General features: G+C 38.8%; 2 protein-coding genes and 4 non-coding genes across 11 annotated transcripts in view; all 6 read left to right on the forward strand.

Moving 5' to 3' along the window:
• The first annotated feature begins 5,634 nt into the window (after positions 1-5,634).
• Positions 5,635-14,049, forward strand: RABGGTB (Rab geranylgeranyltransferase subunit beta). Of its 6 annotated transcripts, XR_002824062.1 has the most exons (9): positions 5,661-5,715; positions 6,705-6,812; positions 8,876-9,073; positions 9,671-9,776; positions 10,859-10,911; positions 10,993-11,103; positions 11,735-11,844; positions 12,861-13,010; positions 13,915-14,049. XR_002824062.1 is itself a non-coding variant. In XM_023731127.1 (8 exons), the coding sequence occupies exons 1-8, from the start codon at positions 5,713-5,715 to the stop codon at positions 13,212-13,214; spliced, it is 1,059 nt and encodes a 352-aa protein (XP_023586895.1). In that variant the 5' UTR covers positions 5,635-5,712; the 3' UTR covers positions 13,215-13,229. The 6 variants fall into 6 exon arrangements, 4 of the variants coding, with proteins under 4 accessions (XP_023586895.1, XP_023586913.1, XP_023586900.1 ...); XM_023731127.1 differs by lacking the exon at positions 13,915-14,049 and having other exon boundaries at positions 5,635-5,715; positions 11,719-11,844; positions 12,861-13,229; XR_002824063.1 differs by lacking the exons at positions 12,861-13,010; positions 13,915-14,049 and adding an exon at positions 10,041-10,162 and having other exon boundaries at positions 10,859-11,103; positions 11,719-11,757.
• LOC111820628 (small nucleolar RNA SNORD45) lies at positions 6,417-6,495 on the forward strand. Its single transcript, XR_002824158.1, has one exon. It is a non-coding gene; the product is annotated as a small nucleolar RNA SNORD45 (small nucleolar RNA).
• LOC111820626 (small nucleolar RNA SNORD45) lies at positions 7,111-7,193 on the forward strand. The gene has a single exon (XR_002824156.1). It is a non-coding gene; the product is annotated as a small nucleolar RNA SNORD45 (small nucleolar RNA).
• Positions 9,196-9,275, forward strand: LOC111820627 (small nucleolar RNA SNORD45). The gene has a single exon (XR_002824157.1). It is a non-coding gene; the product is annotated as a small nucleolar RNA SNORD45 (small nucleolar RNA).
• Positions 10,697-10,775, forward strand: LOC111820629 (small nucleolar RNA SNORD45). Its single transcript, XR_002824159.1, has one exon. It is a non-coding gene; the product is annotated as a small nucleolar RNA SNORD45 (small nucleolar RNA).
• A 3,575-nt stretch (positions 14,050-17,624) lies between the features above and the next one.
• MSH4 (mutS homolog 4) overlaps positions 17,625-24,824 on the forward strand; it is a 125,749-nt gene continuing 118,549 nt past the window's right edge. Inside the window, exon 1 of the mRNA XM_004369069.2 lies at positions 17,625-17,862. Within this exon, the coding sequence (XP_004369126.1) occupies positions 17,625-17,862 (238 nt within the window). The remainder of the gene's footprint in view (positions 17,863-24,824) is intronic.

Raw genomic sequence — 24,824 nt, forward strand, 5'->3', positions numbered from 1 at the left:
ATCTCACCCCAACAAGGCTAGCATTAATCCAAAAAACACAAAATAATAAATGTTGGAGAGGTTGTGGAGAGACTGGAACACTTATACAGTGTTGGTGGGAATGGAAAATGGTACAACTACTTTGGAAATCGATTTGGTGCTTCCTTTAAAAGCTAGAAATAGAAGTACCATATGATCCAGCAGTCCCACTCCTTGAAATATATCCTAGAGAATTAAGAGCCATCACACAAATAGATATATGCAGACCAATGTTCATTGCAGCACTGTTCACGATAGCACAAAGATGGGAACAACCTAGGTGCCCATCAATGGACGAATGGATAAACAAATTATAGTATATTCACATAATGGAGTATTATACAAGGATAAGAAACAAGGATGAATCCATGAAACATCTTATAACATGGAGGAATCTGGAAGGTATTATGTTGAGTGAATTTAGTCACATAAGGACAAATATTGTATAAAACCACTACTATAATAAGAACTCAAGAAAAGGTTTAAACACAGAAGAAAATTTTCTTTGATGGTTACCAGGGTGGGGAGGGAGGGAGACAGGTATTCATTAAATGGAAAGTAGACAAGAATGATCTTAGGTGAAGGGAAGGACAGCACACACTACAGGGGAAGTCAGCACAACTGGACTAAACCATAGCTCAGAAGTTTCCTGAATACAACCAAACACTTCAAGGGACAGAGTAGCAGGGGTCGAGGTCTGGGGACCGTGCTTTTAGGGGACATCTAGGTCAACTGGCATAACAAAGTTTATTAAGAAAATGTTCCGAATCCCACTTTGGTGAGTGGTGTCTGAGGTCTTAAAAGCTAGTGAGCAGCCATCTAAGATGCATCAATTGGTCCCAACCCACCTGGAGTAAAGGAGTATGAAGACCACCAAAGTCACAAGGGAAGTATTAGCCCAAGAGACAGAAAGGGCCACAGAAACCACAGACTGTATTAGCCTGAGACCAGAAGAACTAGATGGTGCCCAGCTACCACAATGACCACCCTGACAGGGAACACAACAGAGAGTTCCTGACGGAGCAGGAGAAAAGTAGGGTGCAGAAACCAAATTCTAGTAAAAAGACCAGACTTAATGGTTTGATTGAGACTGAAAGGACCCTGGACGACATGGCCCCCAGACTCTCTGTTAGCCCAAAACTAAAACCATTCCTGAGGCCAACTATTCAGACAAAGATTAGATTGGACTATGGGACATAAAATGATACTCATGAAGAGTGTGCTTCTTAGCTCAAGTAGATACATGAGACTAAATGGGCAGCTTCTGTCCAAAGGCAAGATGAGAAGGCAGAGAAGGTCAGGAGCTGGTTGAATGGACACGGGAAATCTGGGGTGGAAAGGAAGAGTGTGCTGTCACGGTACAGGGAAAGCAACTAGGGTCACAAAGCAATGTATGTATAAATTTTTGTATGAGAGACTAACTTGAATTGCAAACTTTCACTTAAAGCACAACAATAAACAATAAAAAAAAAAAAAGAACAGAAATAAAATACTAGAGAACAAGTAGGAGGATAGTGACTAGAGTGTTCTAAGGTTCCTGTACTGTTAGGAAGGCTGGTTAGGATATTAACTTTAGATACTGTTATGTAAGGAAGGTCAAACTTCAAGGCAGTCACTAATATAACAGAGTTTGTAACTTCTAAACCAAAATTGAAAATAATGGAAAAAGGAAACAGATAATTAAAGCACACATATAATTTTTTGAAGGCAAGAAAGGCCCAAAAAATAAAAAGCATAAAAAAATAGAGAGCTAACAGTAAGGTAATAGAAACAAATCCAAATAAATAAATAATCACAGTACATGTAAATGGACTGATGTTACTTGTTAAAAGACAGAAAGCAGACATAAAATCAGTCATATGCTGTTTTTAAGAGACACCTGTAAAACATAAGGGCAAAAAGGTTGAAAGTAAAAAGCTGAAAAAATCCCTACCAGGTTAAATATTAACCAACAGAAAACTGGGGAAATTGCATTAATATTTAACAAAGTAGGTTTCTTAAGATAAAAAGCATTATTAGAGAGCTACAGAAGTTCATCACTTAATGATAAAAGGTTCAACTCAACAGAAATAGGTAACAATTCTAAACTTATATGCACTTAGTAAAGTAGCCCCAAAGTATAAATGAGAAAATCTAACAATGAGATGAAGTCTCACCATCCTTGCTTCCAAGGAGCATTCTGGCTGTACTCCTTTCAAGACAGATTTGTTTGTTCTTTTGGCAGGAAATTTGGAAGACACATTCATTGTTCATTATTCTTATATTCATTATTCTTCGCCAACACCATAATTCAAAGGCATCAATTCTTCAGTCTTCCTTATTTATTGTGCAGCTTTTGCATGCATATGAGAGACTGAAATTACCATGGCTTGGCTCAGGCGCACCTTAGTCCTCAAAGCGACATCTTTGCTTTTTTAATACTTTAAAAATGTCTTTGCAGCCAATTTTCCCAATGCAATACATTGTTTGATGTCCTGACTACTGCTTCCATGGACATTGATTGTGGATCCAAGTAAAATGAAATCCTTGACAACTTCAATATTTTCTTTTTTTATCATAACGTTGCTTACGAGTTGTGAATATTTTTGTTTTCTTTATGCTGAGGTGTAACTCATACTGAAGGCTGTTGTCTTTGATCTTCATCAGTATGTGTTTCAAGTCCTCGTCACTTTCAGCAAGCGAGGTTGTGTCATCTGCATGTCGCTGGATCTTAATGAGTCTTCCTCCAATCCTGATGCCACATGCTTCTTCATATAGTCCAGTTTCTCAGATTATTTGTTTAGCATAGACATTGAATAAGTATGGTGAAATGATACAACTCTGATGCACACCTTTCCTGACTTTCAACTATGCAGTATCCCTTGTTCTGTTTGAATGTCTGCCTGTTGATCTGTGTACAGGTTCCTCATGAGCACAATTAAATGTTCTTGAATTCCCATTCTTCCCAATGTTATCCATAATTTTGTTATGATCCACACAGTCAAATGCCTTTGCATAGTCAATAAAATACAGGTAAACATCTTTCTGGTATTCTCTGCTTTAAGACAAGACCTGCCTGATATCAGCAATGATATCCCTTGTTTCACGTCCTTATGAATCCGGCTTGAATCTCTGGCAGATCCCTGTCGATGTACTGCTGCAACCTTTTTTGAAATATCTTGAGCAAAATTTTACCTGTGTGTGATGCTAATGATATTGTTCGATAATTTCTGATTCTGTTGGGTCACCTTGTTTTGGAATGGGCACAAATATAGATCTCTTCCAGTTGGTTGGCCAGGTAGCTGTCTTCCAAATTTCTTGGCATAGATGAGTGAGCACCTCCAGTCTTTCATCTGTTTGTTGAAACATCTCAGTTGGTATTCTGTCAATTCCTGGAGCCTTGTTTTTTGTCAATGCCTTCAGTGCACTTTGAATTTGTTCCTTCAGTACCATTGGTTCTTGATCATCTGCTACCTCCTGAAATGACTGAACATCGACCAATTATTTTTGGTACAGTGACTCTGTATTCCTTCCATCTTCTCTTGATACTTCTTGCATCGTTCAATTTTTTGCCCATAAAATCTTTCAATATTGCAACTCAAGGCTTGAATTTTTTCTTCAGTTCAGCTTGAGAAATGCCAAGTGTTCTTCCTTTTTGGTTTTCTAATTCCAGGTCTTTGCACATTTCATCAGAATACGTTACTTTGTCTTCTCGAGCTGCCCTTTGAAATCTTCTGTTTAGCTCTCTTACTTGATCATTTCTTCCATTCAGTTTAGCTACTCTACTTTCAAGAGCAAGTTTCAGAGTCACTATGACATCCCTTTTGGTCTTTTTTTTCCCTATCTTTTTAATGACCTGTTGCTTTCTTCATGTATGATGTCTTTGATGTCATCCCACAACTCCTCTGGTCTTCTTCGGTCATTAGAGCTCAACGCATCAAACCGATTCTTTAGATGGTCTCTAAATTCAAGTGGGATATTCTCAGGGTTGTACTTTGGCTCTCGTGAACTTGTTCTAACTCTCTTCAGCTTCATCTTGAACTTGCATATGAACAATTGATGGTCTGTTCTACAGTCAGCCCCTGGCCTTGTTCTGACTGATGATATTGAGCTTTTCCATTGTCTCTTTCCACAGACGTAGTCAATTCGATTCCTTTGTATTCCATCTGATGAGGTCCACATGTATAGCTGTCGTTTGTGTTATTGAGAAAAGGTATTTCGAATGAATAAGTCATTGGTCTTGCAAAATTCCATCATGGGATTGCCACTGTTATTTCTATCACCAAGGCCATATTTTCCAAGTACCAATCTTTCTTCTTTGTTTCTATCTTTCTCATTGCAATCACCAGTAATTATCAATGCATCTTGATTGCATGTTTGATCGATTTCAGACTGCAGAAGTCGGTAAAAATCTTAAATTTCTTCATCTTTGGCATTAGTGGTGGGTGGGTACGTTTGAATAATAGTCGTATTAACTGGTCGTCCCTGTAGACGTATAGATGTTATCCTATCACTGACAGCATTACATTTCAGGTTTTTCACAATGAATGTGACACTGTTCGTCTTCAATCTGTCATTGTCGGCTTAGTAGACCATACGATTGTCTGATTCAAAATGGCCAATACCAGTCCATTTCAGCTCACTAATGCCTAGGATATCAACCTTTATGCATTCCACTTCATTTTTGATGACTTCCAATTTTCCTAGGTTCATATTTCATATATTCCATGTTCCAATTATTAATGGATGTTTGCAGCTGTTTCTTCTCATTTTGAGTCGTGCCATATCAGCAAATGAAGATCTCGAAAGTTTTACTCTATCCACGTCATTAAGGTTGACTCTACTTTTGAGGAGGCAGCTCTTCCCCAGTTATCTTTTGAGTGCCTTCCAACCTGAGGTGCCCATTTTCCAGAACTATATCAGACAATGTTCTGCTGCTTTCCATAACGTTTTCACTGACAGTGTGAGAATTACCCATCTCTAAATTCTACCTAAAAGCTATCAATTTACCCGGATGGGGTGCCATATTTTCTTAGGGTTCTCAAAAATGCTTGTTGAGTGTGAAAGACTTAAGGAAGGCACAAATGAAAAGAACTGTAGGTGCATTACAGCTAGCAAATCTGAATTCTGTGGAAAGCTCATAAAAGTGTACAAAACATCCAGGCACCTGAGTGTTTTTTTCTAAGGTAATTTACAAATGTTTCAACTATTAGCACTTCTAAGAAAGTGGGCGAGAGGGGTAGTGCACTGGACCTGAAAAGAACAGGGTCAAAAAGGAAGGAAATGTGACTATTTCATTAGCATTTATTCAAACCATACTTATTTAACACTTCCTACGTGACAAGCACTACTATATTAATTACTGGCCATTTCAGATCTCCCGAGTTCAAAGAGCCTCGAGAACAAATAATTTCTTAAAAGCAACGCATATGTTTACATATTATTTAAAACCATTTTAGACAAATTGAAAGCGACTGTAACACAGAAAACCTCCAAGCAGAAAAAGGGCGTTACAAACTTGGGCTGCAGGCAGCGAAGACACCTATAAACAGCCAGTGGGGTCCTACGGCGGCCATGCAACTGCTCCGTCCTTCAGGCGGGAGTGTGGTCTACTACGCCTGGGCGGGGAGGGGGCCTGAGGTGCGCTTCTGCGCAGGCGCACGTTGCCTAACTCTACCCAGGAACCGCTAAGACTCTCTCTTTTCTTTTTCAGACATGGTGAGTGCGGTAGTGTTGACCGTTTCGTTGGGGAGGAGGCTGGGGAAGGTATTATTGGGCAGCTCGAACACCGTAGGGTTGTTTAGTAAAAATTGGAGAATATTGTTGGGTTAAAACATGGGCTTTGGGAGGTTTCTTGAGGACGCGGGTGTTGGGATTATTACTCAGCGTTTCTCTGCAGACCTCGCGGGCGCAGTTCCATTTCTCATACAGACTTTTCTGGTGGGCGGGCTGCTTAGTATTTAACGGCCTTATTAATCTCCGTTAAAGGTTAAAGAAAAATTTAATTAGTCGTTTCTTTTGGAGATGTAGTTAAAAATTTTAAATGGCATCCGAAGGAAATTTTCAATTTTGTCTTTTTTTTGTAATTTTCCCCAAAGTATACGTAAGAAATGCAGACTGGTAGAGCAGCATCTGCGTTACCTGGGGGCTTTTTTAAATGCAGAGAATACTGAGCTCAAGAGGGTAGCTTTTGGGGTGCAGAGAAGGTGCTTGGAAACCAGTTTCTAGGATTTACCTCTAAACGGAATTATAGTTGAACCTAACTTGCAAGTTACGTGCTCTGTATATATATAGTTTGCTTGTCTGCCACAGGTGCACTGTAAATTGTCCAGAATTATTAAGCTTTGGGATTCTATGGCATTTTACTGTCCTCCTTAAGTGAAAGATTATCAGCAACACAGATGCAGTTAAATTTTTTGGGTCGATGATGAGTTGGCATGTATTCTGAATTTAAAGTTGATTATTGCTGCTTTAGCTCTAGAATTACTCTGAGACCTGGAAAATAGCTGAATTGTAACTAAGATGGAGCTTTAGTGCTGATAGTTCTTTTTTGCTGTTATATTGGCAATTTTTAAGTTAAAAATTTCCATGAGAAGATGATATCGAAGTAAAAACTTCAGATGTTTGTAGAATATCTGCTATGGAACATAACATTAATAAAAGATTTAATATTTATGAAATGATTGCTGTTTTTAATATTTTGAAAGGGCACACCACAGAAGGATGTTGTTATCAAGTCAGATGCACCGGACACCCTATTGTTGGAAAAACATGCAGATTACATAGCGTCCTATGGCTCAAAGAAAGATGATTATGTATGTATTATTTTACTTTGAGAAGTTTAAGGAAGTGAAGCTACTCTGCATAGCTAATGAGTATGGCAGCGGCCAGATTATGATGTCCAACTCCTGCGTTCTCAGGACCCATGTGCCCTTGGCTTCAAAGTGCAGTGTGTGTACATTGGGTGTCTGAGGTTCAGGCTTCATATGCATCAAATTTGGCCCTGATTCTTAGCAATACCTTGGCAGACAGAGTTCCCTTTCTGCCCAGATTTGTGAGTGTGTTCAGCCCTTGAATAGTGGCTAGTTTTGTAGTTACAGTAATAACTTTTAAGGTCAGTGATGTGTTGGCATGTATTATCTGAATTTACTGCTGATGTGTAATAACATTTAGCTCTAGAATTACGCTGAGACCTTGAAAAAGTTTTACTGTAAAATATTACTGTGAAGAATAGTCTTCTCTGGGACAAACTTAAAAGTAATAAACCCAGCTGGAAGTAAATACTCTTTCCTAACCCCCTACTGTGCAAACAGTTGACTTATCTTCCCTGCCGTCTTTGGGAACATCCAGTATTGGTGAATTCCAGACTTAGGGCTTTAGGTTGTTCCCTCCAACCTTGCAGTTAATAACTATTTAGTACCAATTCATGGAGTTACGGATATGTGTGCTTTTTTTCACAGATAATTAAAGGGCCAGGGCTTGACATTCTCCTGCCTTTTATTCACTCCCACTCACCCTCCCCCACTTCTCTAAACCTGTTGTAGGGGAAAAACATCAAAGTTTAGTAAGGCAAAAAGAAAGTTTTATCTGGCATATATTCAAAAAGGCAAAAGTGGGAAGTGGATAAGCCGCAGCCTTGTCTGCCTGAGTCCGAGGAACTTTATGGAGCCATCAGTATATATTATTAACATTACAAATAGGCAGAACCATTGAAAGCTTTACCTTTTCACAGATAGGCTAGAAATTGTGATCCTACATTATGTATTGTCTTAACAATCATTGATACAAGTTTCAGTAATGACAGTCAGGAGGGTCCTCATTGGTCGAACAAATTTTCTATTCACTAAATGCTAATAGAAAAAGTGGAAAGTCTTCTGTGTTCTGTTTGAATTGTTTATGTGAAAGGTTCCCTAAAAGATACTTTTCCAAGATTATTTTAGCTATTGTCTTTATACCTCAGGGCCCAGTTGATGTGTCCTTGAGAGCCCAGCTCCAGCTGGGTCAGATTCTCTATGCTCAAGGACACGGAATAATAACTCTAATACTATTTTCTAAATCAAAACCCAGTTTTAGGGCTGGCAGCAAACTAAGAAACCCAAACCGATTACCATATAGTCGATTCCGCCTCATAGCAAGCAACCCTATAGGACAGGGTAGAACTACCCCATAGGGTTTCCAAGGCTGTAAATCTTTACAGAAGCAGGCTGTCACATCTCCCATGGAGCAGCTGATGGATTGGACCACTGAACTTTTCTGTAGCAGTTGAGCACTTGAACCACGGCACCACTAATGCTACTAAGAAACCAGCATGATTCAAAACCTCCAAAATGCATTGCATTGATGACTGCAGCAAAAATTTCTGGACTGTTGAAATTTTCATGTCTCCTTGTCTTACCCTCTATTACCTTGGCTTAAAAAGTTGTCTTGCCTGCATTGGTCATTTTGGTTTCCAGGAAGGTAAGTATGTAATTTACAAATAGATAATAGGTTGTGTACAGAGTCCAGATAATAGAAGAATGGACATCTGTTAAATCTGTATGTACGTTTTCTTTCCAAACAGAATTAAACTGACTTCATCTGTAGTTGGCTCTGGGGAGAAAGCAAACTCTTTGGACAAATTGTCAGCCACAGATAAATTTGTTTATCACATCCTTCTCAGCTAATACTTGTTTTTTTGATTAATAGATTGTGTTTGAAAATGACACCTAAATTTTAGAGCCACAAATATAAACACACTATGTTAGGATCATGTAAAGGAAAAAACAGCAGTGTGGTAGTTAGCTTGTGTTGAATTTCTTTAATACTAATCAATTTTGTAAGTACGTGGAAATGAGTTTACTAGTGCATCACCATGTTTTGTTTTCAATGTGTGCTTTAGGAATACTGTATGTCTGAGTATTTGAGAATGAGTGGCATCTATTGGGGTCTGACAGTAATGGATCTCATGGGACAGCTTCATCGCATGAATAGAGAAGAAATACTGACGTTTATTAAGTCATGTCAGCATGAGTCCGGTGGAATAAGTGCTAGTATTGGACATGATCCTCATCTTTTGTACACTCTTAGTGCTGTCCAGGTAAATAATAATAAAAATTCAGTCTTGGTGTAGTGTGTTCTAACCTGAAAGTGGGGAAATTGAAACTTGGTGGGATGATGACAAAAGTCATGTAATCTTTTCAGATGAAGTCTAACCTACAAGGTCAATGATGTGATGGCATGTATTAGCTGAATCGGAAGTTGATGTGTATCAACAAGCTCTAGAATTACACTGAGACCTTGGAGGGTATCTAATACCTGAAAATTACTAGATGGAGTTACGTGTTTCAAGTTTGATACTAGTGAGGATCTGTAAACATTTGGGTTTAAAGTCTACTTGTGTATATTTTGTTAGTATATATAACAGTATCCTGGAATGCCAAGTTTAAAATTTAGATGTAGAAAAATAATGCTTTGAGTTTTAAGGTTTGGGTTGTTTTGTAACGACATAAAAAATTTTATTATTGGCATCATAGAGGGTTTTCTGCATATTTGAGAAAACTTTATGTCGTACATAGACAAAAGATAATGCTTGTTTGGTAATTTAAGATGTAGAAGTTGAGCAAGAATAGCATTAGAACACGTTTAGCAATTTTGAAGAGATAAATTTACTTAATATGGGTTATTTTTGTTGCAGATTCTTACTCTGTATGATAGTATTAATGCTATTGATGTAAATAAAGTTGTGGAATATGTTCAGAGTCTGCAGAAAGAAGATGGTTCTTTTGCTGGAGATATTTGGGGTAATGTCAAAATTAAGTTCATGATCCTAAAATACCAATATTAGTGTGTCTTTTTGTGTATTCTAGGACTCAGCTTTGCTGCAAAGTCTTTTTGACTGAGATTAAATGCTAATTTAGTTCTTGGCAGATGATGATTTTTTAAAGTGCAGTGAATTGAAGCTTTGCTAGTAATCATTTTATGAGGAGATAATGGAACAAAGCTCCTGTGTCTAAATGTGTTAGTAGAAACTGAAATTTTATTTTTTAAGTTTTTCATCTTTTCAGGTCCCACTAAGCAGCTGGTCTAATGGGAGTTAACTGGTCTGCTGGAAGTTCCAGCATGCACTGTGGTAGTTGTATCAGCATACAGGAACATTGGAACAGAGGGGGCCAGTCTAAAAGATAAGGTAGGTGAAGTTTTTTCCTCCCAATATTTGGTAGCTTTGTAAAGTTATTTTAATATTGGAAACAGAACAATATTCAAAAAAACTTTACAAACTTACTGAATATTTGAATGGAGGGAGGGAGTAGAGTTTTACTTGATAAATGTAGATGGTCTCTGCTTTAGTGCTACACATAGTGTAGGCCGGAGAGACCAGCTGCTTCATGGGATGTGAAAATCTAGTTTTATGAGACAAGGTAAGTGTAATGGCATTAAAACTTCACTGGTACTTTTAGTTCTGTCTCTGTTAATTTTCTTCCCTTACCGAGCACTCCATAAGCAACTCAGGTTAATTTGCTCTGTTTGTGACAAACCCGATTTTCTAGTTCTTAGAAGTAAAGTAATTTAACTTCAGATTTAGCTTGCTTTTCTTCCTCACTATCTAATATGTAAAAGTTAATCTTGAACTCTTGGAGAAACTTGACATGATACTTGTGTAGTTGTACAGATTTTGATGATTTTAGTTGCACTGTATAGTCAGAAGCCTCTGCTTTTTTTGGGTCGATGATGAGTTGGCATGTATTCTGAACCTAAAGTTGATTATTATTATTTTAGCTCTAGAATTATTCTGAGACCTGGAAAATACGTGAATCTTAACAAAAATGAAGGTTTAGTTAAGTGTAACTGAATATAATACTTTACTTTGTTTTGGTCCTTTTAGGAGAAATCGATACAAGATTTTCTTTTTGTGCAGTGGCAACATTGTCTCTGTTGGTAAGTTTCCAATGTTGTATTGGAATGTTCAAGCACAGGTGAATACTGTGGGATTTAATAGGCATATTTTTCTGTTTGTAGGGGAAGCTGGATGCTATTAATGTGGAAAAGGCAATTGAATTTGTTTTGTCGTGTATGAACTTCGATGGTGGATTTGGTTGCAGACCAGGTTCTGAATCCCATGCTGGGCAGGTAACTTATTAATAATGCAGATTAAAGTTTAGCATCAATTTTGAAGAGAACCAGTATAGTAAACATTAAAAATATGTACATAGTAGTTTAAGCCTGCAATATGTATTAAGTTGATTTAACTGAATGTAATGTAATTGGGTATATAATGTGAGATTATGTGTAAGAATTGCTAATTGCTGATCAATAAGTTGTTTGTAATAAGTTGTAAGTAGTTGGCCTTACATACCTTCACCTTCCCCTTAGTGGAATCCTCTGACCAGGCAAACATGACAAATAACGTTGTAGTCACCAAAAATAGCATTTTATTTCCTGTTAGTTTTTAACTAGCTATGTAGATTGAAACATTCTGTCCCTACCCCAAGCTAAATGAACACCTATTTGCTTGATGTGATGGAGAAAATAAAATGTGAGAAATTTTGACAGTATTTCATCGCAGAATTTGAACCTAGCAATAATATGACTAGGTGTCTTCAAGTAGCTAAGGTGGTGTGAAATGTTTGAAACTAAATGTTTTAGTTGACAGATCAAAAAGCAAAAATCATTAGAAAGTGGAATTTTACTTTTGAAAAGTTAAAATAGTTTTTATACATGTATACTTTATATCTGTAATTTTAGATCTATTGTTGCACAGGATTCCTTGCTATTACTAGTCAGTTGCATCAAGTAAATTCTGATTTACTCGGTTGGTGGCTTTGTGAACGACAGTTACCATCAGGTGGACTTAATGGAAGACCAGAGAAGGTATGTTTAGTTTTAAGATAAACTGTACTAGCTTTATAACCTTGAATTAATACCGTTCTTTGTTCTGCATGTTTAAATATTTTACTTGTCAATTGAACATGAAGATTTTATCCTCACCTCTTATTTTTCACTGATAGCTCTTAAAAAGACTGATCTTTATAAAAGTAGAGCACCTAGGGTTGAATAATCCTAGATGTCCATTTTAAGATGAAGAGAAAGTGTGCATAATACCATCTGACTTTTTAAATATTTGTCTTTTCCTCTTTTATATCCTAAAGTAGACATTAGGACTTCAGGGTTATCTGCAGGAGAATGAACCTACAGTTGAATAGTATAGAAATACCAAATACTCTTATTAGCTTAAAATACTTGTATGCAGGAATTGTATGAATTAAACTTTTTTTTTTAATGAATTAGAACCTTTTAGCTCTGGACCATACCAGAGAGTCAGTCATGCATAAAAAGCTTTGTACTTGGTGACCAAAGACTGTGGAAATAAGCATTTTGTACAGAAATTTTCTTCTAGAAGCCTTCATGGTACTGGTTTTAGATCTCCCACATCATGCTCTGTCGCCCTAATAAGGGGTCTGTAAAGAGACAGTTAGTAAATATTTTTGGCTCTGTGGTCCAAACAGCACCACATAACTACAATGTAGAACAAAAGCAGCTATAAAAAAAAAAAAATGGGCCTGACTGTATTCCAGTAAAGTTAGACACATTTCAATTTCATATGGTTTTCATGTCACTAGCAGAGATAAAGTGTAGATGGATCCTTGTTCAGTATTTGGTAATGCAAACATTTAGCATAGGTATCTGTGGATTGGATCTTTAATTCCAAGCAATTATATTTTATAGATTTCAGCATTTCAAACCCTGCATGTCAGAATATTCCTCTCCTGTTGAACATCAGATTACTTTAGAGCTTGAGGCAACCCACTTGTTGTAAATTGTTCCTCACAATTATCGAGAAATAATAGAGAATAAAATGGTGGCAACTGTGTTGTCTTTTTTCCTAGTTACCAGATGTGTGCTATTCCTGGTGGGTGTTGGCTTCCCTAAAGATAATTGGAAGGCTTCATTGGATTGACAGAGAGAAACTGCGTAGTTTCATTTTAGCATGTCAAGATGAAGAAACGGGGGGATTTGCAGACAGGCCAGGAGATATGGTAAGTATATCAAGGACGTTCATGTACACCATAGTTTTTTTGCGTGTTAGGTTGCATTATCTTCTATGGTTCTTGGCATTTCCAGACTTAGACGTGGGTTGTATTCCAAGTGTTCCTTTGAAAGTGACACAGTATATCATTTCAAAAGCAGGATCTTTTTTTCTTAGTTTTTTTTTTTTTTTTTTTCTTTTTTTTGATGTATAAAGTTTACAGAAATTTCTCATCAGCTATTGCCAGCATTAGTGAGTTTAGGTCCTATATTAAGCACCACAATTTTGGAAATTTTTAAGCATGCACATAAACTGATGAAGAGATGTTATGAATTATAGAGAAGCAGCTGGAAGCATTCCTATATAAAAGCTACTGAATTGAGGTGTGGGCTTGGTTGCTTGTGCACAGTGAGTTTGATAGTGAAAAAAGGTTTTGTTGAGACCATATTGATAGAATGGTGTAAAATAAGAACATCAGTTTAAATAGAGGCATTTTTGGTAAATTTCCATAACCTTCCTTAAATTTGTGTGGACCAGACACTGCTAGATACTACCCATACAGAGTGGCCAGTCTTTTTTTGATGGAGCATTTTCAGTACTGTGATTGCCATGATGGGAAATTATAGGTCACTAGGAATGCCTAAAATGTTGTTATGTGCCTCCAAGTCGGTTCCGACTCATAGTGATCTTATAGGACAGAGTGGAACAATCCAAGGAGCGGCTGGTGGATTTGAACTGCCGACCTTTTGGTTAGCAGCGCAGCTCTTATCCATTGCGCCACCGGGCCTGTAGAATCCAGGAATTCAGGCCTAAAGAAAAAAGATACGTAGACAGCAATGGCGTTAGGCAGTCATAGTAACTAAGGAAATTGTCATTTTTCCAATAATGCATATGAACTGATTTTTTCTTAATAGGTAGATCCTTTTCATACTTTATTTGGAATTGCTGGACTATCACTTTTGGGAGAAGAACAGATTAAACCTGTTAATCCTGTTTTTTGTATGCCTGAAGAAGTGCTTCGGAGGATGAATGTTCAGCCTGAACTAGTGAGCTAGTCATTAATGGAAAATTTGCTCAGTAGTTATTTATGTATTTGAAGTGCTTGTCAGACTTAAAAATGAGTACTTTAAATTTGTTAATATTTTGTATATGTATTGTGATAAATTAATTCTGTAATTATACATAATTTAAAATAAAGACCTTTTCTATCTTTAGTTACAGATTTTTCCTGATATGCTGTGAGTATAATGAATTCTGAAGATAATTTGTTGTATTTATTTTTTAATGCTGTCAGTGTTAGTCATCAGTGATTAAACTTTTTCTTATGCTTTGTTGTATTTTTGTTCATAAGTCTGTAATAGAGCAAACTTCTAAGAACTCTTAGGGGCAGTTTTGAAGGTCTGTTTGATTCTTCTCCAGGTGTTCTCTTCAGAAAGTGTATAAAGCTTGGTTTGTGTCAACAAGAATGTTACTTGTAAACAATAGATTAATACCATGGAGTGAACCATTAAAAGTTGCACATAAATAAACGGCTTGTGTAATTTGGGGATATTTTAAAGGTTTGAATGTGATGATGGTTACTCTGAATAGGCCACAAAATAGGTGAATGGCGGCTTTGGATAGGATTCCAATTTGGACTGCACTTATTGTCAGTTTTTAATACTTTGTCAAAATGCCTATAATTTACTCCAGGGATTGTTGACCTGGATTTATTCCAATAAGGAAATCTTGTGACAGATAAATTGGAAGTTGCTGATGATTTTGAATTTGAGCTTGGATATTTTTTGTTATTTTTAAAAAGACTTCAACGAACAGAACCATTCTAGCCGTTTTTAATAAAGTATTTTAATTCTTAAGATGGAGATTCCTATCTTAAACATTTGCATTACCCTTTGTAATAGTTATTTTAATTTTACTTGATGAGTGCTGGTGGCTCAGCAGAACACATTGACAGAAGGTAAATTTTAACAGCTTGGAAGTCATTGGATAGAACAATCTTATTTAAATGTTTGTGGAAGTATTCGAAGAGAGTTCCTGGGTAATGCAGTTACCAGAAGGTTGGAGGTTCCACCCAGAGGTGCCTTGGTCATGAAAGGCCTGGCTTTCAAAAAAATCTACTTGCAAAAAAATCAGTAATTGAAAACCCTGTGGAGCACAGTTCTGTTCTGACACATGGGGTCTCATTTGGCATTGTCAGCTGGTTAGAACTAGCTATCTTGAGGACTGGAGTCATTGCATTTGCCTGCTATGGATGAGCAGTTCTGTGCCTACCTGACTTTTATGAGAATATTGAACAAGTGAATGAATTTGCTAGTGTTTTTTCTTGTTAAAAGTATATACAGTAAAACCTGTGAAAGGACATCAGTAAGGTGGAAACCTGTCAGAGAAGGAAAACAAATTATTTTCCACCAATAGTGATAGAAAAGTGGTAAGACCCTACCTTGTCAAAAGTGGAACACTTGTGAGCCCAGAAAAACAAGGCAGTCCTGCCAAGTACCAGCTTTCCAGATTTCACTGTGTAAGAGAATAGTTGCCATATCCATTTCACATTTACAGTTACGTGACTTTACGTTCTTCATAAGCAATCATCACCACTTTGTTGGTATTTTAAATGTAATATGATCTGCATAGCAGTAACTAAAGTACTTGTATTTCTTCAATCCCAACATTCCTATAAGGTTGAAACTGCTATTGGATACAGAATTCAATTTCCCAAAGATTACAATCTACCAGAGCCAGGCTTGGTTGGAATCTGCTCTCAATACTAATACTTCCGTGTGTGAAATAGTACAGTCATTCATCGCTTAACGTCTAGCATGTGTTCTGTGAAAATGGGATGCTTTGTGATTTGGACCTTGTGTGAACACGTTATATACAGTCAGTCCCCGGGTTACAATTTCTGGGCCTGAGTCTGTAAATTGAATTTGTATGTAAGGTGAAACAGGTATGGTTCGTATCTAATGTCAGTCAAATGTTTGTCTTAGTGTAGTGTACCTTGCTAATCATAAAAAACTTAATACTTCCAGATACACTAAAACGTCTTTAACATGATACAGTAATGTTTTTATAAATGACACAAAGTAGTGTCTATAATCACAAGCCATCGTACCTCAAATTTTTAATAGGCTTTACGTGTTTTGGTTTGTAATTATGGTTTGTTCGTAATCCGGGGAATATCTGTATAACCTTATGAGACCGCAGATGTATATGCAATCAGACATTGCATGAATGGATGTTAGCAGGGCATGACTACTAGATATTGGGAGACTGGGAACTGCACTTAAAACCGTCCAAGAAATAATCATTTCCTTGTTCCTGACATACAGCCACGTACATACTGGAGTGAAGGGCACTATACATATCCTTGTGGGCATTTAAGCTGTAAGTGGTTAATGACTTCTGTATTAAGTGCAAGATCAGTGTTAGGTGGATTGGACTAAAGTGTGAGCATTTGTGGTGTGATGGGTTGATTTTTGTGTGGCCTTTCTAGCCATAGGCTTGTAACTCCCACCTAGGTGATTGGGCTGGACTGTGTGATAGGGTAATTGTGGCTCACCAAGGGGATTGGTCAGTTTTGCTATCTCGCTAGGCTTGAAATGAGCCACCCCAGAGGTGGGAAAAAGAAGAGCCCACCACCACCAAGGAAAGAGACCTGCAGGAGGCACAGTAGGCTTTCTGGCCCACCGAGTGAGGAAGCTGAGTGCCTGCCTTTGGGCAGAAACTGAGGGGCCACGAATTTGGGACTTAACAACCTCCACAACCGTGTGAGCTATTACCTGTATAGGATTTGTGAGATCTGTGAGACATTGCAGTGAATTAGGGAACCCAAAGACAGGAGGGAGAATCCTGAGGCAAGAGGGAGTAGTTGATGTTAGAGGTGATGGAGTGGTATGGCAGCTTGGAAAAGTTAGACATTTGGGACATCTTTAACCTCTGCCTCATAGGAACCAGCTTTGTGCTGATCCTTACAAAAGAAATTACTCGTTTAGCATTACGTTTGTTTTTTTTAACTGTCAGAGGCACGATGCACAGTGATGGACAGCTACATTTAAAAAGAAGCTAGTGTACTTTGGGGTTGATGGGATATGTTAAAAAGTGCAAAACACCTTGTAAAAATAGGGTGCTATGAGAATACCCTGGTGGCGCAGTGGTTAAGAGCTCCGCAGGGAACTCAAAAGGTCAGCACTTTGAATCCACCAGCTGCTCCTTGGGAACCCTGTGGAGCAGTTCTGCTCTGTCCCATAGGGTCCCTAGGAGTCAGAATCAACTCCACGGCAACGGGTTTGGTTTGAGTTTTATGAGAATAATGGGCTGCCAAATTGGTTGGTCATTAATGGGCCCAGAAAAATTAAGGCTGATAATAGGTTCAGGAGGGCATGCTCTTAAGTTTATAACAAACTTTTTTGACGGAAGGTGATGGGATTTGGTAGGGCCGGGAACACGTTCTTAGATGTGAATTGGGAGAAAGGAGTTGACGTGCGAAGGTAGGTTTCCTTGCGCCTGCGCTCTAGGGCTCCGTGCGCCTGCACGCCGCTCTCCCGCCTGTTTCAGCCCCGCTTCTGCTGGGCGGCTGCGTGAGGGGGCCCATAGAAACTCAAACTTGTGCGCGGGAAAGTTTGGGAAGATGCTGAGGCCTGAGACCTCGCCAACCTTGCCTTCCGTGCCTGTGGTATCTCCCTCATCAATAGAGGCTCGGCTACAGGGTCCCCGCTTCAGTTTTCGACTCCAGGAGACTCCTCAGAGCCGCCCGTCCGCTCAGGCCGTCTCTGCGTCCTCTCCTCCCGGCACTTCTGGCGTGGTGGGCGACAGGAGCAGTAGCAGCAGTCTCCCGCCGCACCCGCCAAACACCCCGCCAGTGCAAGGCAAGGAGTGGTTGGGTGGTGGATTCTCCTCTGTCGGCTAGTAGCATGCTTGTCCTGGAGGTTCAGTATGTGGTGGTTGGTGGTTACCACAGGAAAGTTTCAGCTGTGGTTTGGTTGTAGGATAACGGTACTCTGGGAATTTGAGAGGTGAGGGTGACTGAAAGGCTTCACCCTTCAAGTTGGTGTTATTACCAGACTATGGTGGTGGATGGCTGGGCTCCAGGAAAGGCGGAAATAACATGTGGTAGGTCCTCCCTTTTCCCGCTCCCGAAAAGGATATGACAGATGACAGCATTTGTTCATGAGTTTCGTGCTAGAAGTAGTGAGCCTCTTGACTGCTGAACTTAACAAGTCTGCTCTAGAGTGGGATGAAAATAGATAAAATTTTACATTTCATCTGATTCAAATGAATAGTATTAAAATGTAAACCCTTAAAGTCTAGTTAAGCTCATTTATTTTATATTCTGTCACTCTCAATGGCAAAACCATCACCATTACTTCACACACTATTTCAACTCAGTGGTAAGGTAACAAATACCAAATCCATTGGTTACTTCAGTTCATCTTATGTGACCTTTTCACTGTATTTAATGTTTTTGACTAGTCTTCTCTTGAATTCTCTTAATTTGACTCCCATTTTTCTCCTACCTCCCAGAGAACTGCTATGCTCACCTTTTTTAGTTCCCAAATTGTTGGTTTTTCCTTACTCATAGCAACCCTGTAGGACAGAGTAGAACTGCCAGATAGGGTTTTGAAGGAGCGGCTGGTGGATTCGAACTGCTGACCTTTTGGTTAGCAGCCGAGATCTTAACCACTACACCACCAGGGCTCCATTCTCTCTCTAGAGCACTTCTATCTGGATGTATCACTACAGCTCTGATCTGGTCTAAGCTCTAGACTCCTATTTCAGACTATGTCCTGAAGTTTATCCTGAGGGACCAATGGATACCTCAGACTCAATATGTCCTTAAGTGAATTTTTCCCTTGATAACCCCTCCACCTGCTTCTCCTAGTTATGTCCAAATCTTAAACCTAGAAGACTTCAGCAGTTTAAGAATTCCTTCACTCACAACATCCAAATAATTACCAACTCTTACCTATATTTTTTAAGTAATTTTGCCCCTTTCTATCTGTGCTATTTCAGGCCCTCATAATTTTACATCTAATTTATTACATCAAATTCCTAAGTATTTTTCCTTCTTTCCTAAGCTTATTTACAATGCTGCCAGATTGGTATGAAAAATAAAAATCTTACCATGCCTCTTGACGTTTAAAGTAAATCAGCAGCTTTGTATCGCTAGGCCTAAAAGAGCTAAGGAAGGGAGTGATTACCAGATCAAACTCTTTAGCAGGTTATCCAAGGCGGTTTGGGATCTGTTTATAATCGTACAACCTTATCTCCCATCATTTCTTAATATTCACCCTGATTTCTACCCACTGAGCTACTTGCAGTTCCTCCATGGCAACATGCATGTTTCGGTTGTCAATATAATCCCCCTCTTCATGAAATGCTTTCTGATCCACTTATTTTCATGAGTAATAATAGCACCCATTATTTAATGAGCACCAACTTTGTTCTAGCTTCTGTTCGATGCATACAGTAGCTCTGATCCTCACAGTAATTCTGCAGAGTGGATTTTTTGTCCCCATTTTGCAGAAGGAACAAGGGTTTACGTAAGTGAAATAGTTTTGTTAGGAGCTGGCAATAATAAATAATATATGCCTTTAAGGAGCTTACAGTTCAGAAAGGAAGACAGACTAACCAGTTACCAGTTACTGTCAGTTGATTCCAACTCATGGTGAACCCATGCTTTTCAGAGTAGAACACCGACTTAAACATCAACAAATACAGTTTTGAATGGTAACTATATTTGAGGTATTTACAAATATTTGATATATTTATAAGCAAAGTAGGGGAATGAGAGTGGGAAAAGAAATTTTTACAGGGGAGGTCCAACTTGAGCTCATCTTGAAGGATAAGTAAGACAAAGAACGTCAGTTAAAGGGAAGGAGGAGAGGAGAGAGACTGGAGAGCATTCTTAAAAACCACAGTGGTACAGAAGGAGCATAATATAGCATGTCATGCCGGTAGAACTGCAAATAGCTTTGTATGGCTGGAGCAGGAGGGTGGTCTGTTAGGAATAAACTTGGAGTTCTTGTAGGACTTAGGTCTAGGATGGCAAATAGATTTTTTCCAGCATGCCAATACCAGGTCTCTGGCTTTGTTGACTGGATATATGGTAGTACTATTTCCTAATAACGGGAATTTTAGAAGGATAATGTGTTCCATTACGGACATGTTGAGTGTGAAGAGCCTCTGGGATATCCATATATTCATATTAAGGCAATTGAGAAACTTGAGGTAACACCAAACCCACTGCTGTGGAGTCGATTCCGACTCATAGCAACTCTACAGGGCAGAGTAGAACTGCCCATAGTGTTCAAAGAGAGGCTGGTGGATTCAAACGGCTAACCTTTTGGTTAGCAGCTGAGCTCTTAACCACTGCATCACCAGGGCTCCGAGGTAGATACAGATTAGAAAATTATGAGCGTATGGTGGCGCAGTGGCTAAGTGCTCCTCTGCTAACCAAAAGATTGGCAGTTCGAACCTACCAGCTGCTCTGCAGGAGAAAGATGTGGCAGTCTGCTTCCATAAAGATTTATAGTCTTGGAAACCCAATGGGGCAGTTCCACTCTGTCCTATACAGTCGCTATGAGTCAGAATCAACTTGATGACAATGGATTTTATTTGAGGCCAGAGCAAAATATCAAAACAGCAAAATATGGGTCAGGGGAGTAGGAGGAGAACCACGGCAAGTGAGTAAGTTACAAAAAGGGGCTTGGAATCAATAAAGTAGCCTGAGAACAAGAAGCAACCCTCTCTGTCTCCAGTTTCTGGTAATCACTCCCTTCCTTGGCTCCTTTAGGCCTAGTCATAGTAATGAAGTACACCTTTCCCTGGTTATGTACACTTCTTTATGATGATACCCTACACCCTGCCACACCTTTATAATATTTCCTTTAGCAAACTCATCAAATTATCCTAGCTTGAAAGTGTCCTTTAATTCCTGCTGTAACTCATACAAAGCAGTAAGATTTTATCCTATGATGGGAGATGGAAAGACATTAAGGAATTGTAAGAAAAGGAGACATATGATTTGTTTTTGAGAAAAACCACATGATCATGTGAAGAATGAATTAGAGAGGCATAATACTACAGGAGGCAAGGAGAACAATTAGACTATTATAAAAGGCCAGAACATAGGGGCTTAGAGTGGGCTGGTAGGAGTGGAGATGAAGAGAAAAAAAGAAAAGAAAAGAATTACAGGACTTGGTCACTGATTGGATGTTGGGATTGAAGAAAGAGGAGTTAAGAATGACACCTACATTTATGACTTGGATGAGAGGGTACAAGATGGTACAACCGACCACAATGGGTAATAAAGAAGAAATACATTTTTTTAAATTTTATTTTATTGTTGTACTTTAAGTGAAAGTTTACAATTCAAGTTAGTCTTTAATACAAAAATTTGTACATACATTGTTATGTGACCCTAATTGCTCTCCCTGTACTGACACCACATTCGTACTTTCTACCCCAGATTTCCCATGTCCATTCAACCAGCTCCTGACCCTGTCTGCCTTCTCATCTCATCTCTGGACAGGAGCTGCCCATCTTATTTATCTGCCTGAGCTAAGAGGCACACTCTTCACAAGTATCATTTTATGTCACATAGTCCAGTCTAATCTTTGTCTGAAGAGTTGTCCTCGGGAATGGTTTTAGTTCTGGCTTGACAGAGAGTCCAGGGGCCGTGCTTTCTGGGGTTCCTTCAGTCTCGGTCAGACCATTAAGTCTGGTCTTTTTACTAGAATTTGAGTTCTGCACCCCACCTTTCTCCTGCTCCATCAGGGACTCTCTGTTGTGTTCCCTGACAGGGCCATCATTGGTGGTATCCGGGCACCATCCAGTTCCGCTGGTCTCAGGCTGATGCAGTCTCTAGTTTATGTGGCCCTATCTGTCTCTTGGGCTAATACCTTCCTTGTGACTTTGGTGGTCTTCATTCTCCTTTACTCCAGGTGGATTGGGACCAATTGACGCATCTTAGATGGCCGCTCACTAGCTTTTAAGACCCCAGATGCCACTCATCAAAGTAGAATGCACAACATTTTCCCAATAAACTTTGTTATGCCAGTTGACCTAGATGTCCCCTAAAAGCATGGTCCGCAGACCTCGGCCCCTGCTACTCTGTCCCTCGAAGTGTTTGGTTGTATTGAGGAAACTTCTGAGCTATGGTTTAGTCCAGTTGTGCTGACTTCCCCTGTAGTGTGTGCTGTCCTTCCCTTCACCTAAGATCATTCTTGTCTACTTTCCATTTAATGAATACCTGTCTCCCTCCCTCCCCACCCTGGTAACCATCAAATAATGTTTTCTTCTCTGTTTAAACCTTTTCTTGAGTTCTTATTATAGTAGTGTTTTTATACTATATTTGTACTTATGTGACTAAATTCACTCAGCATAATACCTTCCAGATTCCTCCATGTTATAAGATGTTTCACTGATTCATCTTTGTTCTTTATCATTGTGTAATATTCAACTGTGTGAATATACCATAATTTGTTTATCCATTCGTCTGTTGATGGACACCTCAGTTGTTTCCATCTTTGTGCTATCGTGAACAGTGGTGCAATGAATATGGGTATGCATATATCTATTTGTGTGATGGCTCTTAATTCTCTATATTTCAAGGAGTGGGATTGCTGGATTGTATGGTGCTTCTATTTCTAGCTTTGAAAGGAAGCGCCAGATTGATTTCCAAAGTGGTTGTACCATTTTCCATTCCCACCAACACTGCATAAGTGTTCCAGTCTCTCCACAACTTCTCCAACATTTATTATTTTGTGTTTTTTGGATTAATGCTAGCCTTGTTGGGGTGAGATGGTATCTCATTGAGTTTTGATTTGCATTTCTCTAACGGCTAATGGTCGTGAGCATTTCCTCATGAGTCTGTTAGCCGCCCAAATGTCTTCTTTGGTGACGTGCCTGTTCATATGCTTTGCCCATTTTTTAATTGGGTTGTTTGTCTTTTTGTTGTTGAGGTTTTGCAGTATCTTATAGATTTTAGAGATTAGATGCTGATCAGATATGTCATAGCCAAAATTTTTTCCTAGTCTGTAGGTTGTGTTTTTACTCTTTTGGTGAAGTCTTTTGATGAGGTTAAGTGTTTGATTTTTATGAGCTCCAGTTATCTAGTGTCACTTCTGGTGTTTGTGTGTTGTTACTTATGGTTCGTATTCTGTTTATGCCATGTATTAGGGCTCCTAGCATTGTCCCTAGTTTTTCTTCCATGATCTTTATAGTTTTTGATTTTATATTTAGGTCTTTGATCGATTTTGAATTAGTTTTTTTTTTTAATTTTTTATTTACATTTTTTTTTATATCGTACTTCAGGTGAAGGTTTACAGAATAGTTCCTCATTAAACAGTAGTACACGTATTGTTTTATGACACTGGTTAACAACCCCACGCCATGAAAACCCTCTCCCTTCTTGACCTTTTTTTCTTTTTTGTGAAAATATACATAGGCAAAGATATACCATTTCAAAAATTTCTACATGCACAGTTCAGAGACATCAACTATGCTCTTCCAATTGTGCTGCTATTCTCACTTTAGATGAAGGTTTACAGAACAAAATAGTTACTCATTAAACAGTACACATGTTGCGCTATGACAATGGTTAACGACCTCACGACACATCAACACTGTCCTTACTCAAACTTGGGATCCCTATCACCAGCTTTCCTGTCCCCTTCTGCCTTCTAGCCTTGTCCCTGGACTGCTGTGCCTCATTAGTCTCGATTTGATTTATGGGGCTGTCCAATCCCTGGCTGAACGGTGAACCTCAGAAGAGACTTCACCTGAGCAAAAGGGTGTCTGGGGGCAATACTCTTGGGGTTTCTCCAGTCTCCTTTAGGCCAGCAAATCTGGTCTTTTTTGTGTGTGTTAGAATTTTGTTCTACATCCTTCTCCAGCTCTGTCCAGACCCCTCTGTTGTGATCCCAGTCAGAGTAGTCAGTGGTGTTAGCCGGGCACGATCCAGCTGTACTGGACTCAGTCTGGTGGAGGCCTTGGTAGCTGTGGTCCATTACTCCTTTGGACTAACCTTTTCCTTCTATCCTGTTCTCTTCATTATCCCTTGCTACCAAATGGATGAAACCAGTGGAGTATCTTAGATGGCTGCTCACAGGCTTTTAAGACTCCAGATGCTACTGACCAAGGTATAATGTAGAACATTGTCTTCATAAACTGTGTTATGCCAATTGAGCTAGATGTTCCCTGAGACCATGATCCCCACAGCTCTCCTCCCAGCAATTCAGTCCCTCAGGGAGTTTGGATGTGTCTATGGAGCTTCCATGAGCTTTCCTTGTACAGGTTGTGCTGGTTTCCCCAGTATTGTGTACTGTCTCACCCTTCACCAAAGATGCCACTTATCTATTGCCTATTTAATATTTCCCCCACACCCCTCCCATCCCTGGTAACCAACGAAGATTGTTACTTTTTGTGTGTAAACTTTTTCATAGGTTTTTACAATAGAGATCTCATACAATATTTGTCGTTTTGTGATTGACGTATTTCACTCAGCATAATGTCCTCCAGTTTCATTCATGTTATGAGATGCTTCACAGATTCATCACTGTTCTTTCTTTTATTTATTTATTTATTTATTTTATTGTACTTCAGGTAAAGGCTTACACAACAAATAGTTTCTCATGAAACAGTAGTCCACATATTGTTTTATGACATTGGTTAACAACCCCCCAACATGTCAACCCTCTAACTTCTCAACCTTTTTGTTTTGTGAAAATACACATAGCCAAAGATACACCATTTCAAAAATTTCTACATGCACAGTTCAGTGACATTGACTACACTCTTCCAATTGTGCTGTTATTCTCACTTAAGA

Source organism: Trichechus manatus, unplaced genomic scaffold, assembly GCF_000243295.1.
Source record: "Trichechus manatus latirostris isolate Lorelei unplaced genomic scaffold, TriManLat1.0 scaffold00003, whole genome shotgun sequence".
NCBI classification, from domain to species: Eukaryota; Metazoa; Chordata; class Mammalia; order Sirenia; family Trichechidae; genus Trichechus; species Trichechus manatus.

What these genes read in the sequence shown, in the direction of transcription:
- RABGGTB (XM_023731127.1), top strand. An exon ending in TGGCAACATTGTCTCTGTTG is followed by an intron (nt 10,912 to 10,992) that starts GTAAGTTTCCAA and finishes TTCTGTTTGTAG; the next exon opens with GGGAAGCTGGATGCTATTAA. An exon ending in TTAATGGAAGACCAGAGAAG is followed by an intron (nt 11,845 to 12,860) that starts GTATGTTTAGTT and finishes CTTTTTTCCTAG; the next exon opens with TTACCAGATGTGTGCTATTC.